At 38.9% G+C, this 21,847-nt stretch overlaps 1 protein-coding gene across 3 annotated transcripts in view; it reads left to right on the top strand.

Moving 5' to 3' along the window:
- Positions 1 to 21,847, top strand: part of iqch (IQ motif containing H) — a 31,010-nt gene that overhangs the window by 3,473 nt on the left and 5,690 nt on the right. For 2 of the 3 annotated variants that reach the window (XM_051870500.1, XM_051870502.1), the window contains exons 6-17: positions 1,017 to 1,134; positions 2,195 to 2,287; positions 3,909 to 4,096; positions 4,867 to 5,418; positions 7,145 to 7,211; positions 7,640 to 7,723; positions 7,805 to 7,983; positions 9,877 to 10,149; positions 10,224 to 10,418; positions 15,515 to 15,635; positions 16,100 to 16,386; positions 20,823 to 20,993. In XM_051870500.1, the coding sequence (XP_051726460.1) occupies positions 1,017 to 1,134; positions 2,195 to 2,287; positions 3,909 to 4,096; positions 4,867 to 5,418; positions 7,145 to 7,211; positions 7,640 to 7,723; positions 7,805 to 7,983; positions 9,877 to 10,149; positions 10,224 to 10,418; positions 15,515 to 15,635; positions 16,100 to 16,386; positions 20,823 to 20,993 (2,328 nt within the window). The remainder of the gene's footprint in view (positions 1 to 1,016; positions 1,135 to 2,194; positions 2,288 to 3,908; positions 4,097 to 4,866; positions 5,419 to 7,144; positions 7,212 to 7,639; positions 7,724 to 7,804; positions 7,984 to 9,876; positions 10,150 to 10,223; positions 10,419 to 15,514; positions 15,636 to 16,099; positions 16,387 to 20,822; positions 20,994 to 21,847) is intronic. The other variant, XM_051870501.1, reaches the window with a different exon arrangement.

Raw genomic sequence — 21,847 nt, 5'->3', positions numbered from 1 at the left:
TAGGAGCATTTTAGGCATTGCTCTGATGGAATTTAATTCTAGAAGATTTCAAACAGCTGTTCACTTGAGAGAAGGTGCGAGACAAATAAACCGAGCCGTGCTCAAAGTATCCAGAAAGCATTGCCAGCATGTGATTGATTGCTTCAGGGAAGGGGGCTTATTGGCCAGTTTACAATGTCATTAACTGCCTGTATTTTAGCTCCAGCTTTATTTTAATGAATGCGGAAAATCTGTTGGTTGTAATCACACAACATCACCGCGTTCTCTCTCTCTCACAAATATGCACGCACTTGTGATTCGCTACAGCCAACGGAACAGAGAGAAAGAGAAACCATATTTCTTGACATCTACAAGCTGCCACCAGCCTGATTAATGGATAGTCGTCTCCCTGCCTTTTTCAACAAAGTTTTGTTTGGAGGGAAAAATCTGATCAGTGACCCGAAGCTAATAGCATTCTTCATGAGCAAGTTATTGAGTGAAGTATGTTCCCGCTCTCTCTTCTTCTAGTATTGGGTGAATGGTGGCTTTAGAGCCTGCAGGCAGGTCTTTTTGGCCCAGTGAGACAGGGCAGTAGGTTAATACTCTTTGTTCTGTCACTTTCAATACCTCTGACCTTTGACCACAGAGCTATCATTCGGGGCTCAGTAATTCCTCCATGTTTGGACAATGTTTTATTGCCTTTTGGAGACATTCCCATTACTTCCCATTACTAGTTCATCCAAGCTTAAAGGGATAGTTCACCCAAAAAATAGAATTCTGTTACCATTTACCCTGTTGATGAAAGTGAATGGAGACCATGTTTGTCTTAACTGATCGTAACACAAGAAACTTGAATATCCACTTTAATGCCAAATTATGAATTTAAAGTATCAAGTACAGTTAAATAAATCATGACAAATTTTCATTTCTGGGTGAAGTAGCTCTTAACTATATTCCAGCTTAGGTGAACCACAAAGGTTAGAAAAAGTATAGTGTACTTTTATGTAATGAAAATTTGCTTGCCTTGGTTTTTCTAGGTTGGGACTCAAAGAGTGGTCACTGGCCCCGCTTTAGGAAATTTCGCCACAACACATGGAGGTCTGCCTAAACAACTACATCCCAAATCACTACCCGAATGCGAGCACACGAATGCAGGTATAAAGCTCTTTGAAATTACATTAAACACTATTGTTCAAAAGTTTTGAGTCAATAAGATTTTTTAAAATGTTTTTGAAAGAGGTCTTTTATGCTCACCAAAGCTGAATTTATTTGATCAAAAATATAGTAAAAACAGTAATATTGTGAAGTATTATTAGAAAAAAAAAAGAAAAAAACAGTTTTCTATTTTTTTTATATATATATACTTTAAAATGTAGTTTATTCCTATAATGGCAAAGCTGAATTTTTCAGCAGGTATTACTTCATTAATCATTCTAATATGCATATTTGGTTTTTAAGAAATATTTCTTATTATTATCAATGTTGAAAACAATTGTACTGCGTAATATTTTTGTTCAAATGTTTTTTCCCCCCAAGATTCTTTGATGAACAAAATTCAAAAGAATAGAACTTATTTGAAATATATATATATATATATATATCTTTGTAACATGTAAAAGTCTTTACTGTCATTTTGATCAGTTTAATGTGGCCTTGTTGAATAAAAGTATTACTTTCTTTAAAAGAAAAAAAACCTTACTGAACCCAAACTTTTGAATGGTAGTGTTGTGCTTTAGTCTTTCGTTTAACAGGTTCCGAGGAGGCGTGAAGAGAAGCACACAATGAAGCGAATCCGTTTCAGGAACTTTACTTAACTTATTAAATCACAACTTTACAATAGCGGGGGTTTATGCTCTTGCCCAGCGCTGATTGGTTTATATACAACTATCCGCACCGGAGCCTGCAAGCATACTGACGCTAAACGTAAAACAAACAGTGAACTAAACCCGCATGATGACGTAGCCACATCTGATTGGCTAATACAGAACTTATTATGAATACATGAAATAACTGTAACACAAACAACTTATTTACAGTAGTATTACTTACTTACAGTAGTATATGTGCATGTTTGCATTTTGTTTTTTGTTTTTTTGTTTTTTTTTGTGCTCTCTTTTTGTGTTCATGAGTAATGTGTTGCAGTCACAAACCCTGAAATATTTTGTGTACAGATCCTCTCTGCAGATTGTAATGAGACTTGTTTGGTGCATTTCAGGGCTGCAACCCTCAGCAGCTGACCTCTCTTCAGTGCAAACTCCACCACAGCCCAAAGCTGTCCATGTGCTCCAGAGACAGGACAGTGGCCAAAGTAAGATGGGTCAGGCTATTTCCATAATGCCATTATACACTTGTGGCCTACATTTAAAGTTAGAAGGTCAATTTTGTATGTACCAAAAAATGTGAATTGGATCCTCACAATCTACATTCATAGGGAGAGTAAACTGAATTAATTTAGAGGGGTCACATGAGCTAAATTAACTCAAACAAAAAGAAAAAAAATGTTTTTGTTCAATTAACATTTGATTGTGATATCTGTGATATCTTATTTTACGTGTCAGTCATGTACTTTTAGATATATATACAATATATTGCCAAAAGTTTTGGAACGCCTGCCTTTACGTGCACATGAACTTTAATGACATCCCATTCTTAATCTGTAGGGTTTAATATGGAGTTGGCCCACCCTTTTCAGCTATTACAGCTTCAACTCTTCTGGGAAGGCTTTCCACAAGGTTTAGGAGTGTGTTTATGGGAATCTTTGACCATTCTTCTAGAAAAGCATTTGTGAGGTCAGGCACTGATGTTGGCGAGAAGGCCTGGCTCTCAGTCTCCGCTCTAATTCATCCCAAAGGTGTTCTATCGGGGTGAGGTCAGGACTCTGTGCAGGCCAGTCAAGTTCCTCCACACCAAAATCGCTCATCCATGTCTTTATGGACCTTGCTTTGTGCACTGGTGCGCAGTCATGTTGGAACAGGAATGGGCCATCCCCAAACTGTTCCCACAAAGTTGGGAGCATGAAATTGTCCAAAATGTCCTGGTATGCTGAAGCATTAAGAGTTCCTTTCACTGGAACTAAGGGGCCAAGCCCAACCCCTTAAAAAACAACCCCACTCTATAATCCACCTCCACCAATCTTTACACTTGGCACAATGCAGTCAGGCAAGTACCGTTCTCCTGGCAACCGCCAAACCCAGACTCGTCCATTGGATTGCCAGACAGAAAAGCGTGATTCGTCGCTCCAGAGAACATGTCTCCACTGCTCTAGAGTCCAGTGGCGGCGTGCTTTACACCACTGCATCCGACGCTTTGCATTGCACTTGGTGATGTAAGGCTTGGATGCAGCTGCTCAGCTATGGAAACCCATTCCATGAAGCTCTCTACGCACTGTTCTTGAGCTAATCTGAAGGCCACACAAAGTTTGGAGGTCTGTAGCTATTGACTCTGCAGAAAGTTGGCGACAATGGTATGGTATGACAATGTTATATATTTGGTCTTGGTGGAATAGATCTGTTATGCCGCTGCTGCTTTTATTGCTGCTGCTGTAGGTTATTGCTGCTGCAGAGCAAGTACGGGACTTGCTACTGCCAATACATACATGACACCCTGACATGCTGCTGCTGTATAATAAAGCGTACCCGTAGCAGATCTATACAGGTGAAGCTGGGGAAGGTGGAGGGTTTCTGAAAGCGCGCTGCACTGCTAAGGCAAATGCTACCCATGTTTTTGAAGGTTGAGCACGTGAGCTCATTGGCTACTGATACAGCAGGAACCAATCAGCTGTGTCCTATAGAAAATTATGTGATTACGAGCAGGTTGAGTTAAAGGACCTATTAGCCTGCGCACATCTAGAGTTTCATGACAGAACTTTGTATATGTATATGTCTTTGACATTTGACTGTAGTATGTTCTTCTTATCTGTTTAATGATAGATGAGTCAGAAAAGGCTTGTAAAAGGGAGATGGATGTTAGCAGAGACGGAATGGCTCTTGGAAGATCATCAACCGAGAGTCCAACATCCAGGACCATGCGCACTCCCCCTCCTTCTGCTGCTTCTGCAAGCTCTGACAACAGAGTACTGACTCGTGGGTTAGCCCGACTCACCCCACTTAACCTGCAGGTATTATTTATTTATACTGAGGTGCATAAAGTTATTTATGACAAGGATATATAGTGTGCTCTGCTCACTGAGGTAACAAACGGCTCATTTTCCATTCCCACTACTGTATGTGTCTTCTGTTTCTAATAATCGTTTGTTTTTTCAAAGATACTGTTTTATGCTGTATTTTGTCTGTGAACACATACTAAACATGCAATCTGGTCATGAAGGCTTACTGACTGATAATCAATTTTCCTTTTATGTGTAAATTGACCTTTTACCCCCTGATGTAATGTTAAATGTGTCAAGAATAGCTTCAGGGCAGATATAGGCAATGATTTGAAATGGTCAAGCCAGTGGCCTTTCGATTTATGACTGCAAAAAATAAGCTTTTACAGTTGCTTCCTATTCAGTTAGTGGATTTCATTGTTTTGTTTTTTATTTATGTTACAAAAAGTTTTTAAGACAAAAGTTATGTCCCAAATGACGTACTATATACACTATGCACTTATACTATGCACTATGTATTCAACCGTCTAGTGTATGAATTTTATAAGGTTATATTTGTCATTCAGCATCGGAGTCTGATAGCCAGTTGAGTTGCATGAAGTGTCCAACATTTCACACTTTTCGGTTAATTAAGTGCATCATTCGAAGTGAATTTTTCCTTTTTGGAATTTATATTACGTAATGGCATAGAGTAGTGCATAAGTATGCAAACTAGGACACATCTATAGTTTTCTTAACCCTTTTTTTTAATTAATTGCAATAATGTATTTCTTTCTCCTTAGAGCATTCCTGTGCCAGCTGCTGTCAGCAAATATCCTTTCACCATAGTTGAGGGGCAGATTGACCCTGATGCTCCTGACTACTGTAGGTTTAAAAAGCAGTACTGTCTGTGCTGGGGTGCAATTGTGGAGGCTCTGGACCAGCTGCAGCGGATGCTACTGGACTTTGCGGTGCCATTGGCGCGGGTGTGCGGGGAGAGGCTGGCAGCTTGTGTCCAGAGCAGTGAGCTCGACTGGAGAGGCAGCAGGGGCTGGTGCACCCATGTGGAGAAGCTGCTGTCGGTGCTGGAGAACAGGGATGAGGTATGGGATCTTATGTGTCAGCCCGGCCAGCGCTACAAAGGCAACGGGGGGCATCAGGCAGCGGCTGTGTGTATCCAGACCTGCTGGAGGCGTTACTCTGCCCATACCGCCTACCTGCTCCAACTCAGGCCCAAATGGGCGGCACAAATTATTGCCATGTCTCTGCTGAAACGTGCCAAACTGGGCCATTTAAAGAAAAGTCTGCAGGCCTCACGTCTCCGCCAACTGGAAAACTACCGCATCCGGGCAGAGGTAAATCATATACACATTTATACAACAGTTAGTTCTGGTCCTCGAATCTGATAGGTCGAACAGCATTCCAAAAGCATTGATATAACGTTTTTACAGGGGGATTTTTCATTGTTTGTATTGCTAGGTTCGCAATGCTTGTCTTTTGCGCATTCCAGATTGTCAGTCTGTATATTAGGTATTACATTAGAGGAACAAACAGGGTCATCTGTTCGCGAACGGAACAGGCTGATGGGGGGCTCCGCTTCCGCTACCTCACACTGGGCCCTGCCCCATACTTGGGATGGCCCTGTGAACAAAGAATGAGGAACAAGTATTAATGTGTGTAATGTAAGTGAAATCTGGACATACTACATCCACCATGTTGGCTTTGTCATGTGTTCACTGCCATTAACAACAACTTCCCCATGGCATAATGGGATAGTAAAGTGTCTGGATACGAACTTCAGAATCTCAGCAGAAATACTGTTTTTTTGCCTAGTATATAGTAGGAAAGTATGCATATTCGGATGGAGGGACCGTCTTTATTTATTTGCGAGTCATGTTGTTCAACCAGTTGGTTCATTTAGGAACAAAACAATTGTCCCTACGAATGAATCATTGAATCTTTCATTCAACAAATTCTTTTAAAAATGGTGATTCATTCAAGAACGAAACAACTGTTCTTATTTGTGAGTCATTATTCAACTGATTCATTTAAAAACACTCATTCATTTGCAACTTTCTTTATGAATGAGTTAATTGAATCATTCATTCAGCCAATTCATTCAAAACACTGAATCGGTGTTGCAGCGGTTCTGCTGTGGCTTTGTTTGGAAAAAAAGTAACTGACAATTTTGTGTCTAAACTGTAAGTTACCCTATATTAACTTCTTGTTTATTGTTGTATAAAAAAGCTAAATCCCACAGCCTCCTTGTTATTTTGAATGATTTTTACTGTATAATTAGTTATTGTTTTTAGTGTGACCAGGTCTTTACTTCAATAACTTCTCTGAAGCGGCTTACACTGTTATTTGTCAGATCTTATAAATGGCGGATCCTGAATACGTGACACAACACTCTCACAAGAAGTTTCCTGAGACACTCTTTGGTTTTTCCTTACGTATTTACATACTAGTTCGCTAAAGTGTTGTATAAAATCAGGCTGTTTAACAAAAATGTGAAAACACACCTGTAATGAACATGTTTTATCGATACAGCTCTGGAAAGAATTGAACTTTCAATGCAGAGGTGCTTATACAAAGAGTAATTGTGATAGCACAAGCTCACGTTTAGATTAAGTTTCTATTTTTTAGAACAGATGTTTCATCTGTGCTGTCATTCCTGTAACATCTTTATGAATCTAGCATGTCTCTTAATTAGTGCCCACATGTTCATTTATCCTCACCGTCACTCACTGTGAGAGGAGACACAAGCTTGTGTATGTTTCCACCCTTTAAACACTCACATCCTTTTAATTAAGCCTTAATCTTCCCCTGGCAGAAAGCTTCATGTAGCCTGCTAATTGAATTAATAGAGGGAAGATGTTTCTAAGTATGCACTTAGCTGATTTAATTAATGTGATTTATGCTTGGTTTGTCTCCATGAGACCCAGGGAGAAAGACAAGCATAATTTCCTCACTTTGCTGCCATCGGTGGGCCGACAACATGATAAATCCATGTGCTGCTGGGTGCTGTCTGTCACTGATCACTTTAATTCTCTTTCATTCTCTGCTGTCTGTGATTCACAGAGTCTGGCAGCCAACTGGAAACACATCACCTCCACCAAAAGGACTATCATTCACATCCCATCATTGGGTAATTTCTTTGCATCTGTTATGATCGCTCCTGGTCACATAATATTTTTAAGGGAAAAATAAATGTATTTAGGTGTACCTGCAGAAAAGGTGAAAAAATTACCACAAATGTATTTATCAAAAACTTGTCATTGAAACCTGCACTGGCTATTGAGATGATGATGATGAGTGTGAATTGTAATCACCAGCAGATGGAGTGTGATTTTTGCACTAGGGGTTGGTGAGGAGAGGCCTGTGTGAGCTCAGATAATTAAGAAGTTGAACCCTATTGTTTTTATTGCCTCGCTCTGTTAGTTTGCATGCGTTTAATCATTTCATTACAGAGATTCGTTTCTAACAGTCTTTTTGAGGTTTTTAAGTGTCCTGTCATTAACTTATAGATAAAATGTTTAAAATCTCATTTCAAACTCATTTTAATTTGTTTGACAGGATATTCCCAACACCAGCGACTCAGTCTCAGGGGATTTGATGTACTTCAGAATACCCAGATGGGGCGACTATGTGACATCAGAGGTAAGAGTTTTAACCACGACACAATCAAATTGGATGAAAGACACATGAAAGCAAACATGGTACTGTTTGTGTCACATACAGATGAGAACGTCGAAGTCATCTATGTGTCTCCGGTGTGCCTGGGAGAGGATGTTCTCCAGTACTACACTCACCTGCTTGGCCTGCAGACAGCCATTGAGCTGGGTGACGCTTCTGTGCCTGAGTCCAACTGTGCCAAACGCTTCACCATCCTCATGCCAGAAGCAATGGAGTATTTTTCAGTATGGTGAACCACATACACACACACGCAAACCTAGATGTTCAAACACAGACCTTTTGTCTTCCCTCAAAGTGATTTCTGAAATATGGTGGTGAACATAAATTTGTAAATAATTTTCATGGAAGAATTTGTTGTGTTATTTCTCGCCTGTAGAGGGTGACAGAGGTGACCTGTGTACACTGTGCAGATCTCCTATGAATGGATTAATATTAGCACTTTTCTACATTTATAAACATTTGATATTGTACGAAACTAAATGCATACATTGACTGAATGAACAGATATTAAGATAGATAGACAGATAGATTCCCTTGTGAGGAATCCTCTTCTTAAAATATGAGTGGAGCAATATATTTTTATGTGTAAAGACCATTTATACTTTATGAGAAAAATATGAATCATGATATTATAATGGCAAAATGGTTGCCAGATTAAATAATTAGCTGGTTATGGTAATGGTAATTATAAAAATAAAAATTTAAATGTAATCTAAAATATTTACTTGTGTATCTTTTTAAATTCACTGTTAGTGTTAGATGTAGAAACCTGAAATAGAAACAATTTCAATAAAATTCTAATTTATTTTAATAGCGTTTTTCAAAATAAATGTTACCTTAAAGGGTTAGTTCGCCCAAAAATGAAAATTCTGTCATTAATTACCCTTATGTCGTTCCAAACCCATAAGACTTTCGTTCATCTTCGGAATTAAGATATTTTTGATGAAATCCGAGAGCTTTCTGCAACGTTATTACCACTTTCAAGGCCCAGAAAGGTAGCAAAGTCTTTCTTAAAATAGTCCATGTGACTATAGTTGTTCAGCCTTAATGATGAGAATACTTTTTGTCCACAAAAAAACAAAAATAATGACTATTAAAAGTATTCTCGTCGCTTCATAGCATTAAGGTTGAACAACTGTAGTCACGTGGACTATTTTAACAATGTCTTTACTACCTTTCTGGGCCTTGAAAGTGGTAATTATGTTGCAGTCTATGGGGGGGTCAGAAAGCTCTTGGATTTCAACAAAAATATGTTAATTTGTGTTCTGAAGACAAACAAAGATCTTACGGGTTTGGAATGACATGAGGGTGAGTGCTTAAAGACAGAATTTTCATTTTGGGTGAACTAACCCTTTAAAACCCCGGTTATCAAGCAGAAGGTGACAGTGGTGAAATTAGAACAATACAACACAAATGCAAACTATTCTTAATGCAAGGAGAGTTTTTTTTCACAACACTATGCAAATTTGTTTCTATAATTATTGTAGACCTGACTGACTGCACGTGCAACACAATGCGCCTCTGTTATTTATTGCCGCATAGTGCACGAGTGGCACGTGCTGCCTCTTCCCTGTCGATTCCTCTCCGTGTGTAAACTCTGCCAGACGTGTCAGCAGGATAAATCTCTGTTAGCCATTGCTGCCAGCGTGGCGTGCCAATGACAGACGGGACAATTCTGCTTGGATCAAACATACAGATGTGGAGTAATTAGTGCTTTCCCCACGGAGCCCATCACTAAGCACATAGTAAAGACAAGAGGCTGCAGAGGTGTACGGCCCTCCCCTGACTCTCCTTTATCAATTTAACGTGTTGGAGTACAGGAGAGGTCATGACCCCTCCGGCTGCATGTAATGGGCCCAATGTGTTTGCACTCGTTCATAAATTACAGCCATAGACAAAGGAGACCTTAGAGGTGGAGTGGAAAGGACAGTTATTTATGTACACAAAGACCTCTGAGATTTCACCTTTGTGGGGGAAATACACATAATAACAATTTATTTTTGTAATGTATTCTCTTTATTAGAGCTTATTATCTTTATACAGCATTAATTCGGCAGCTTTTGTACTCTTCAAATTGACCAATTAACTCAAAATGGTGCATTATATTCCTCTTTCAGACCCGAAACATGTGTTTAGCTTCACTCCTGAAGTACAGCCCACGAACACTAAAGCGCATCAAGAATTTGATCCAGGGGAAGCAAGCCTACATGGTCGGCGGTGTCACCCACATTGATGACCTGGCTGTGGCAGATGAGCTGGAAGTTCCTCTTCTGGGCACAGAGCCTGCGGTCGCCCAGCTATATGGCACTAAATCTGGAGGGAGAAGGATCTTCAGTGGTGCAGGAGTCGATATGCCTCCGGGAAAGTGGGATATATACACCCTGGAGCAGGTCAGTGTGCAGTCCGTCCATCTGTGCATAATATATTTATTATATTAAGAGAAATTCATATATCTCTCTCCCAGCTTTATGAAGGTCTGGCCCAGTTGATGACAGAACACATGGAAGTCCAGCGATGGCTATTCAAGATAGATAGCGAAGTGGGTGGAAGGGGAATGGCTTATTGTGACGTCTGCTACCTAAAATGCCACCAATGGGCACAGCAGGAGTTCAGCCGCCATGGGCCTAAACAGTGGAGAACATCACTGCCTCAAGTAAGGGTAGGACTGCTTTATTTTTAATTGAATTAACTTTAACAGGCCTAATGAAGTGCCTTGAAATGCGCAGTGTGTTGACGTAATTTCCACTGAAACAGGAAGACAGGGCGGGACATATTGAACAGCTCCTCCCCTTTTTTAAAATTGCCAATAGCGTTTCGTTTATATCACAGCTCAGCCAGAGCTGTTGAGCTTTGTAAAGCCTCAGTTTCCTTCTAATGTCTAGCCGTTTGTCCTCCTAATCTCCTCCATATCGCTTTAAAATATAGCATTCTGTGTAGAATTCAAATATGTTTTATGGTCTGCACCGACTCGCTCATAATCCGCTCTGTGCTATTGTGTCTCTGGACCGGAGCAGACTGTAGGCGCGCTGTGGCTGTTCGCGTGACACTAACATGAAACCAGACTTCGTTCGCCTCAATAGAAAGCATATTTACACTGTCTCAATTGTTCCCTATCTCTTATTTAGTGCACTATGTGCCATTCACCTTGTAGAAAATAGTAAATGTGTGAACAAGTGACCGACTTCAGCGTCTATTTATAATGTAGGGGGTGGGACGCTTTAGATTCTAGAGAGCATTTGATTGGACAGAAAATCTGATGAGAAGCTGAAGTGTAAGGTGATGTCATCAAAATCATTGATACATTCATTTAAGTTCCTCCATTCATTTCAGTTCTAAAATACCATAATATGTTAGCATTATGTTTAATAAAACCCAAATACAATACTGAAATTACTAAACATTTCGCAAAAACCAAAGCTTTTGGTAAGGCAGGGTATATACTGGTGATTTTTCCCTTTAAAACGAATAAAATAATCATATTTGTTCTGATTTGTCCTAAGCGCAGTTAGACCTTTCAAATGCACAGTCTGCATGAGTGCGTGCCTATTGTGCAACAGTAGCAATTTAAAAGTATCAAGTGGCTTGTTTTTAAATGCAAAATGAAATGTGCCATTTCTTTTATTTCGCAAATGCAGCTACACTTCAGTCACGAGCGCTGTTCATTAGAATTTCTGCTTTGCCTGGTTTTTATATTTATATTCTGTACATAATGCACCCTTGTCTCAATGGCAAGCCTGTCATTACTGACCAAGGCCAAACTTTGATGCCATCATCATGATTTGTCTAGAGAGTGCTTATGACTCAAATTCATGGGAAATTAATAATGAGTCATTTGAATTTTAGCATATTTATGTATTCTAATTCAAATGCGATGTATTCAACACTCTGTTGTGTGCTTTAAAACACATCAGTTTTATCCGCCTGTAATCATGTTCATAACCCTCTCCTGCATCATATGCTTACAATTTGGCCCTTGATTTAAATACTGTGTTTTGCTATTACACCGTGAGCTTTGTATAAACTAATTACAGGGTTATCATCATCATCATACACGGCTGTGTGCAAAATCAGACCTAGCTTTTTTTTTATTCCAGTCTTTTATTGTAACCTTCTATCCCGGGGGCAATAGGAGGCCACGTGTCCAACCTCCAAGCTATTAGCTCAGTCCCTAATTCACACTGAGGCCGAGAGAGGAATCTGGGGCTGTAATTGTGGTGGCATTGGCGCTGTTAATTACAGAGGTAAGCGGTTGAGGCCCAGCCAAGCTCCATTATGGTGATGGCGGTGAAGGAGCTTTAAATGGGGGGCTCTTCACCAGCTGGGGTCCCAGTGAGAGGAGAGGGAGCTGGGGCCTGATGAGCTGGCCTGCACCCTTAGGGCTTCTGGGCCATATGGAAGCCAGTACAGGCTTTTATTCTACCTCTTCAACCTTTTTAATCAATGGCAAGCTCTGCTAACAGAATGGAGAGCATAGAGGTTATTTCAGCGTGTCATTCATTTTCTACAAATCTGTATTCACTCTTTTAGTGGCAATTTTGCCGTTCCGCAGCGCCCCTCATGCCTGAATTTTGCTAAATGCTCACTGTTCTGTTTACGGTTGCGTATTTGCATGTCATTCGTTTTATTTATCTTTTTGTTATGCTCATTGCATTTTATCTTTATTACTCTAAGCTAATAAATTCAGCAACAAATGCGGAAATATTGTAGAGCAGATTTATCAGTGTAATGTTTTAATTGCAGTGGGTAATAAAGGGTAAATATTGCCTTTTGTTCTTTAAGTACAAAAAATTAGTATGTATGATGTCTGCCGCATATTTGCAATTAAATTTTAAAATGTGCATTTGAAGGGCCACTTTCCTCAGAGAAAAATATTATAATGATTTTGCAATTATCAGTGCTCAGTGGCTTCACTTACGTTTTGTGTTTGGCTTTAGTTATAGGAGTCATAAGAGTTTAAATGCTGTTTTGCTTCTCTAGGGAGCTGTTTTTTAGCATAATGCATCCTTTAATTTTCCCCCTGTCAAGCCCGGGCCTATGGTGAGCTCCCCCTCTATTTACCCTATTTACTTTGTGCACATTGTTTAATTATTGATTGTGTAAGGAGCCTTTTCTAATGCAGGGGGAAAAATACCAGAACCCATGTGGTCCTATAGAGGAACAGCCACAGAGATAAGTGTGAAAACAGACCTAGAGGCAGTGTAAAGAAAGACTGTGTGATTCTTTGCAGTGTGTTTGGGAGGCCCACACCCCGAGGGGTGTTTTAGCCTGGGGCGAGACTCGCAGCTATTCAAAGAAGATGGGTTAAAGACATGCGGATCTCACTCTATTCAACGGCTGGGTGGACCCGTACACGCAACACTTTACACATTACAAACATGCACGTTCTGCCAGCACATGGGTCATTAGACACGAGGGAGCATTATACTAATAGCATCAACAGATAGACAGATTGTCTCCTACTTATTTTATTCAATGCATGTAGGATTACGTGTTGTACCACGTTTATTATATTCTATTTTGAATGTAACGACACTTTCTGTATTCCCCTTTGGTTAATGTTGCATTTGGGAAGTAATCCGCAAAAATGTCCATATAATAGCCAGGCTTTATTTTCAAAACCATTCAAAATGTCGATTTACCTGATATCATCACTTTATATTTGTGCAGGAGTTTTTTGTATGTCTAACATCTGATGTATAGGAAAGTTATATCAGATGGCTTACGCAAAAAAAAAAAAAAAAAAAAAAAACATATATATATATTATATATATATAGTCAAACCAAAAATTATTCAGACATTTTTTAAATTTTTGATATATTTTTACTAGTGGGTGCAGGACACTATAGTTCATTTATGTAAGTGAGGATGGGAAAATAAAGTAAACTGTGACATATTATACCCAAAAATTCTTCATACAGTGGACTACCAGTAAAATTGATAAGAATTTGGCCACTTTGACCTGACCATGTTTTGCTTAAGTGTTATCTGACATAATTAAGATACATTTTTTTCTGACAGTTTAACTCTGAGATCTTGTCATATTTTATTACCATTTTTTTAAACTATAGTGAATAAACTGTATTAATGAATGAAATGTTCAAGGTGTCTGAATAAATTTTGGTTTGACTGTATATACGTGTATATAAATATATATATACACACACACACACACACACACACACACATATATATATATATATATTTGAAGAATGTTTCACCTGTTGTTTTTGTCCATCTAATGAAAGTTAGTGGGGTCCAAAACATCCTTGGACCAAACTGAATGTCACTGTGTGGACAAAAACTGAGACATTTGTAATGACATGAAAATTTGTAAATTATCGCAGAATGCTCATTTTCAAGTGAACTATCCCTTTAAGGAAAGCTGAAAAAGCCCCATGTCCCTCTTAGGAGGTATGCTGTTGAACATGCTTGCAACTGCAATGTCGCTCTTCCTAATGTAGAGATCAAACAGCAATCAAAGCACACAGGAGACATTTATTTTATTTATATATTTTCAAATAGCTCATCTTTATGTGGAAGCCAAGCAAGGCCCGAATCCTCTCTCACAGTACAGTTCGCAGTTTAAGTCCAAATAAAGAATGGCAAAAATTATTCCCTCTCGCTTTCCTTCCCTCCCCGCTGTTTGTGTGAAGTGCATTGGCAAATTCTCAGAGCGCGCCTGCTCTTTCGCGGGGAACGAAGGCCGTTTCCTTACACTTTTTGCCGCACCATTGTGTGCTTTATGGCTTGTGTCGGGGGTGAAATCACTGCGCAGCGATTGACCCTGGCTCTTCTGGTACTTGAATATGATGATGGCTGTTTCATGACTTGAATATCAACAGCATCGTATCTCCCCGTTTTGAAACTTCTTCAGTGATGTCAGACATTTGTTTGAACATTATAAATGTACTCAAAAAGCATAAAGACTTAATGAAGACCATTTTCTAATTTAGAGCATAACCTGCACTTCTCAAGGTTGTAAAACGGAACCTATTGACTTTTTATATGCGCTTAAAATAAAAAGGATCTTTTATTAAATAGTTTCCCACCAAAAAGATTCTTTACCCTTTTATGTTGTGCTTAAGTAGAAACTGTTTTCTATATCTCATTGCAGTTGTAAGCACATAAATTATGTACTTAATGTGCTTGTGGTTGCAGTCCTTAAGTGCTCAGTCCATTCTTCTCAGTTTTGAGAGGTCCTTAAGGTGAAATTCTTTCCCTTACTAACCAACAGGTTTTAAGAGGCACTCCTGGAAAGTCAAACATTGCAATTAACAACTTAATTAAGTGTCAAAGCCATTATGGTGTTTTCTAGTTACAGAAACAAGGGCTGTATTGATCAGAAACAGACCCTGATTGATCTCTTGATCGATTGGCTTGCATAGGTATTTATCTGCCAGCATGTGTCAGTTCGTATTGGGGACAGGTGCAGTTACTATTGCCTTCAGTTAAAGCTATTAGACTACTGTGATGCCCTGGCAATGGGCTGTCAATCAAAGTCCCCCACCCCCATACACAACCACCTTCTGTGCTTTTGTAAGGCGTGTCAAATTAAGACACACTTCAGTAGTTACTGCTTCATCAGGGGTATCGACACTATGTTTTTTTTTTTTTACATCGGGCCCAGACACCATGGTCAGAAATTGCTTTATGGTGTAAAGGGTTGAGATATTAGTTTTATTTAGGTCACTCTATGGAGCTTAGAGGATTTTCAGTATGGCTGACTGTGCTTTTATCTTTTATTTTTGGTGCAGGAGTCGGTGATGACCAAGTTCTTAGAGGAAGTTCCTCATCTTCTGGCATCCTATGCCCGTCCGGCCAACACATCCTGCTATTCCACATGGACCTGTTTCTTAGAACACTTCCTCAGGGAAGGTAAATTTGCAATTTGCAAAGTACCTCTAACCGAAAACACTGTAAAAATGATTTTTTTGAAGAATATTGGAGTACATTTCATGTTAAATCAATGTGCTACTTTCCATTTCTTTGTAATTGTTTGGGAAATTTACTAGCAATTTCTTAGTGAAAATTGTTTCCAAACTATTTTTTTTTTTAGTGAACTTGTCAGATCTTCTTTTTCTTTGTACACTCTTACATTCCAACACTTTTTTTCATCCGGGTATTTAAAGTGCACTTTTTCTTTTTGGAATTTTCAGTGTGAACACAATACTCACACTTTTTATACTACAAAACGGCATAGAGTAGTGCATACTGCAAGTACGCAAATTGGGACGCACCTTTAGTGTGAAGAACATAATCTAAAGAACCTTTTTTCCACTTTTTTCATGGAATCATAGAAGAACCTTTAATTTTAAGAGTGTATCCATGTCCTTCCCCAGGTGGAGTGATAGAAGCCTTTCCTCCTTCGGATAGTGTGACATGTCTGACGGTGGATCTTCTTGTGGAGCCGGGTGGAGATGTACACATGCTGTCCTGTGGAGATCAACTGCGTGGGCCCAGTGGGTTGGAAGTGGTGGGCTGCACTGTACCCCAGTCCTCCATCTGCCCTGATGTCCTGCACTCCATCTGTAATCATATAGGTCAGGCCTGTCAGAAGCGCTCCATCATGGGCCACCTTTCCCTTGATCTAGTCACCTTTCTGGATCCCAGCAACCTGGAGCAGCAGGTTAGAGAACCAACTCAATCTTTAAAACACTTCTCAATATAAAACACATAGGCCCTGTTTACACCTGGTATTAAGATGCGTTTTGGTCGATTGCATCACAAGTAGATGATGCTAAATGCAGGTATAAATGGGGGAAAACGCTTTGAGCTTGTGCACTTTCAACCACTTCCAGAGGTAGTTCAAAATGCATTAGACCGGATTGATTTCGTAGTGTAGACGCTCATGTGGTCGAATGTGTTCGAACAGCGCAAAAAACCTGCCTACTCTCTGTCTACTGACCTAACGTGTAAACATTATGTGAAGCGCACTAGCCAGACGGGACTTAAACTTTAGACCCAAGTTTGGTTTGAGGACGAAAAACATACCAAGCAAAATGTTCTCGCATGATTCTCACCATTTCACAGAGTTCGGCTTGGTCTTTCGACTATCAGAGCAGAAATGAAAAAACCCATACATTTACCCACCCATAGACCCTTCCCTCAAAGAAATCAGGACAGAAGTGGTTGAAAGTGGACAAAGGAGACAAATTAAATTACCAGGTGGAAACAGGAATGCGTCTCCCTCGTCCACTTGTGATCCAATTGATCAAAACGCATCCTAATGCCAGGTGGAAACAGGGCCATATTTACACTACCGTTCAAAAGTTTGGGGTCAGTAAGATTTAGACTAAGAATACTTTTATTCAGCAAGGATGCATTCATTTTTGTTACAATTTTTTGTACTTCAAATAAATATTGTTTTAAACATTGATAATAATAAAAAAGTTTCTAGAGCACTAAATTACCATATTAGAATGATTTCTGAAGGATCATATGACACTGAAGACTGGAGTAATCTGCTGAATATTCAGCTTTGCCATCACAGGAATAAATTACATTTTAAACTAATTTGTAATCATATTTCACAATATGACTGTTCTTACTGTATTTCAGATAAAATAAATTCAGCCTTTGTGAACATAAGATACTATTTTAGTTGAATGGTAGTGTATATTTGATATATATTTTATTTTTTATATTTTGTAGATATGAAGCATCATAAAGTAGTTGCTTATAATGTACAATTGAGTATGAATAAAGATAAGATTTAGATTAAATTTATAGGTATGACATTTCCATTCACATTTCTCAAACACTTTTATTCAAAACAAACTTGGTATACCTTTTTATTAGTAGAGTTTATTGGAATCAAACCCACATCCTTGGTATTGCTAGCACCATGCTCTACCATTTGAGATACAGGAACAATGGAAGCACTCAGCTCCATCTATCTTTCATCAAACAAGCTTGCTCAGAAACAAATTGACCCTTAAATGTCAGTGGTGTGTTTTACAGCTCTATGAAAACAGAACCTGCCATGTTAAGAAGCTGTTGAAAATGATATGGGATCTGACACGTGGCACTGTTCTGTCAGAGCCCGTAACACTGTTCTCACCTTAGAATATAGATAGTGTGAGGGTTCAATCGCCTGACCCGGGGCTCTTATTGAGATATTATAAGATCACTCCTAGGTTCCCCTTAGGAGCTGTACAGATGAGACAATGACGGGTGGCTAATGTGCCAAAAGGCTATCTAATAAACTGTCAAGTCTTATTGTGTCAATAAACTAATTCGCCTTTTAAGGCCTTGACCCCTGACCTTACAACACCCCAGCTATGTACTGGTGTCAGACAGAAGGTCAGGCTGGAGTGTCTTTTCTTCAGACGTTGGGTTCTTGGTCACTGTCGAAGACAGATTGAACAATATGGTGTTTTCTCTATCACATTACTGTTGATGTTCTCAAGTAAATAGAAATAGAACATTTTGGCTTGGTTATTTGCAAGATTTTCCCTTTCTTTTTTCAATTTCTGCAAAAAATACAGTAGGACACTACATTGAGTAGATTTTAGGGACTATATGTACTTTAGAAATGCTATCTAAAGAGCTTTTTATACCTAATTTTTGGACTGCGTAAGCTAATGTAGTAAGGTTATAAACAGTTAATTTAGATGTTAATTTAGACCTCATGAAGCTCATTTTTAAGGTTACCTAAATAAACATTTTTTACAGTGCAGAGCCACCCCTAACAGTAGGAGGCTAACTAGCATTCCTTGCGTTTCAGACCGTGCACGGTTTGCTTTGCATCTCTGCCAAAGGACATGACAACTGAAAAATCTCTGTGGGGGGAAAAGGGAGGGGATACATTAAAATAAATTTAAGTCTAATGTGGAAAAAATGAAATGGATTTGACCTCACTGACCTTACTGTGTTGGATATTGATTTAGTCATTTTTCAAAACTTGTGTTTCTAAATTTAGGTCTGTTTATTAAGTCATGGGATGTTAATATCCCCTGTGGAAATGTTGTACATAGTGCAAATGATTAGTGAGCAAAGAAGTGATTATATAACTAGGCAACATGATGCATAATTAATTAGAGTACTGTGATTTTTATCAATGATCCTTGCTGGCAGGCCTAAGATGGAAATGTGTCTTGTCACATTGTTCATTTAGTGATCCAATTCCCTCTGCCACTAGAGGGTGGCAGAACACACTCGCATTGAATTCACTATATCTATCACTATTTCAAAAATAAGACCTCCTCTCAGTTGTTCTTGATGTTGGAGTGCCTGCAGATGGACAGACATGTTGGTGTAAACCAAATCTTAGTGTTCTAATCACTCATGTATGTGCTTGAAATGTTAGTGCTCAGAAAAATAGCTTATGACATTTACTTAACAGTGCAAGTCAGTGATTTATTTTTACAGCTTCATATTCACATACTATTTATCACTCTGAAAGGGTTAGTCTAGTATGAAATGCTATAGAACAGATATATTTTCAAATGAATGTCATATACTGCTGTTTTAATCATCGACTCAGTTGGCATGCTGTGATTTTAAAATAGATGATTGACTTCAGAAGGCAGAGAACAGCAGCTTTTTTTAGATAAATTACTCATCGAGGTGGAATGTACGTTTCCACAGAAAATTTCACACTTGAATCTCATATACACTCCCGATAGAATGGCTTTTAGTCCTGCAAATGAAAGTAATTCATACATTCTTCTGATTGAATAGCACCAGGATTCTCTATATTGTGAATTCACAGAGGCACGGGATGAATTTTATTCAGCGTGTCTTACTGAGAATAAACTGCGCACACAATTAAAACCAACAAAAGGAATTCAGGCGGATAAATCCAAACATCACTGTCCCATCTCTCCTGGCACAGAGGAAGACAGATCTGCCAGACTAGTGCTAACCTGTCTCTATTTAAACATCAATTTACATTCAAACCTGTTGCTAAAAGCAGTCTGTATTTTTTGTATGTGTGGGGGAGAGGTGGGTCGCATGTGTTTGCCCTTGCAGGCTTGCCTCACATTGTGTGCGGAGGGAGGCTCAGCTGCAAGATTGCAGTTTTTAATGAAAGTGAAGGGGCTATAGAAGACAGGTACAATCTGGGCGTATATATCAAGCGTCTTTGTTGAGGTTGACAATGAAGCAGGCTTGGCTGATTCTACAGACTGGCTAAATGGTCCCACCTATCCCACAAGCGCAGGTATTAAGTATGGACAGGAGGCACTGACTGCTGGATGAATTCAGTTCTATACTGAGGTCTTCTTGTGAGTCCTGAGTCCTGTTTTCAGAGGTCATTGCTTTGCTTGATTCCTTTACAAGGGCTTATTTCGGACAGGGATTTGTGCTTTGAAATTGTCACATTTTGAATTTACTACTTTCGCAAGCAAAAAAAAAAATAGGGTAAAAACACTGTGGTGGACATCATAACATTTTCTTTTATATAGTTACAAAAAGGAATATTTTTCAACAGAAAAAACAGGAATATTACATAAATATTTTCTTTCTTTTTAGTAGTTATTATAAACTGAAATTAATTGGTGCGTGCAATTGAATTAAAGCTGGTGTAAGATGATGATTTAGTGCACTGTATATTTCAGCGTGTGAATGTTGAGCACAATACTGTGATCAGAAAGTGATTTCAGCAGCCGAGCCACCATTTGCATTTGCTGGCAGCAGCGTTTAGGTTGACAAATAGGGACGACAGGAGAGTCAGCCAACTGCCACTTAGTTATTAACAACTCCTTCAGTGGTGATTTATTTGCCACTTTTTGAAGAAAGGGCATAGCTATTAGATTATTATCAGGGAAAATTAGCCCTGTTTAAGCATAAGGCCACGACTGGGCCTGACCCCTTAATATCCTTATAATGATGCCATTAACCATACAGATGTGAAGAGTCTCCAGTTGGGCTTTAGACACAGTATGTTACTCTCTCTCTCTCTCTCTCTCTCTCTCTCTCTCTTTTCATACACACATAATCTCTGTTGAATCTGATTGTGAGCTCTATTTTTCCCCCCCTGCAAATTCAGTTGTTCATCTGTTTGTTTGTTTTGGATTTTTTGTCATTGTCTACTTGTGTGCTGGTTTGTACTGTATTTAGGTATGGGCTATTGATCTTGACCTGGGCTACAGTAACCAGCTGGCCATGACTCAGATGATGCTCATGATGACGAGGGGGACGCTGGACTGCCGCAGCAGTAAATTGGAGGTTTCTCCTCCAGTCAGAGATGTGAAGTCTTCCGTACGACATGCAGGAGTAAAGACCAAAGCTGTAAGAATCTCTAATTTCATGTAAAATATCCTTTCTATTGGCATTAAAGGGTTAGTTCACCCAAAAATGCTCACCCTCATGTCGATCCAAACCTGTAAGACTTTAGTTCATCTTCTGAACACAAATGAAGATCTTTTTAATGAAATCTGAGAGCTTTCTTTCCTTCCATTGACAGCCTACACAACTACCACTTTCAAGGCCCAGAAAGGTAGTAAAGACATTATAAAAGTAATCCATGTGACTCCAGTGGTTTAACCTCACTTTTATTTTATAAAAGCAATGCAAGTGCTTCACAAAAAAACATAATTTACCACTTTATTCACAAAATATTAATGCTTCACGAAAGCAGATGTTGTTGCGTGAACACGCATTGGAGATTTATTTTGTAAAATTGAGGTTAAACCTAGGGCTGGACCTAAAATCAAAATCTCGATTAATTGAACATTTTACCTCGATTACGATTAATGAACAATTTTTTTTTTTTGCCCTCATAGTTCACTGACAACTATGTCACTGACATAGTTCACTGACAAAGCATACCTTTAATAGTATGCTTGACTATTAAAGGTGGGATATTTTTTTCTAATGAAAGAGTTCTCTGACATAACAGCTCACTTTCAGCAGTTATTTTATCTATGGTTCGTAACATTTCTTACAGATTTCTGCTCATTGTAAATCAGATACAGATAAATTAGCACAGTACCAGTAAATGCATTTGAATGCGTTAATGAGAGCGATTGCGTGTGTGAATTAGTCATACTGTCTCTCTATTAATTGTAAAGCTGTGGGTTGTAAGTAGTTACTTCAAAAGTAGAAAAATATATGCTATAACCTTTGAGTTTCTAAGCTACTTT

The sequence above is a fragment of the Ctenopharyngodon idella genome, chromosome 18, assembly GCF_019924925.1.
Source record: "Ctenopharyngodon idella isolate HZGC_01 chromosome 18, HZGC01, whole genome shotgun sequence".
NCBI classification, from domain to species: domain Eukaryota; kingdom Metazoa; phylum Chordata; class Actinopteri; order Cypriniformes; family Xenocyprididae; genus Ctenopharyngodon; species Ctenopharyngodon idella.
Note: the sequence above shows the minus strand (reverse complement) of the source record. Positions and strands in the feature narration are given on the sequence as shown.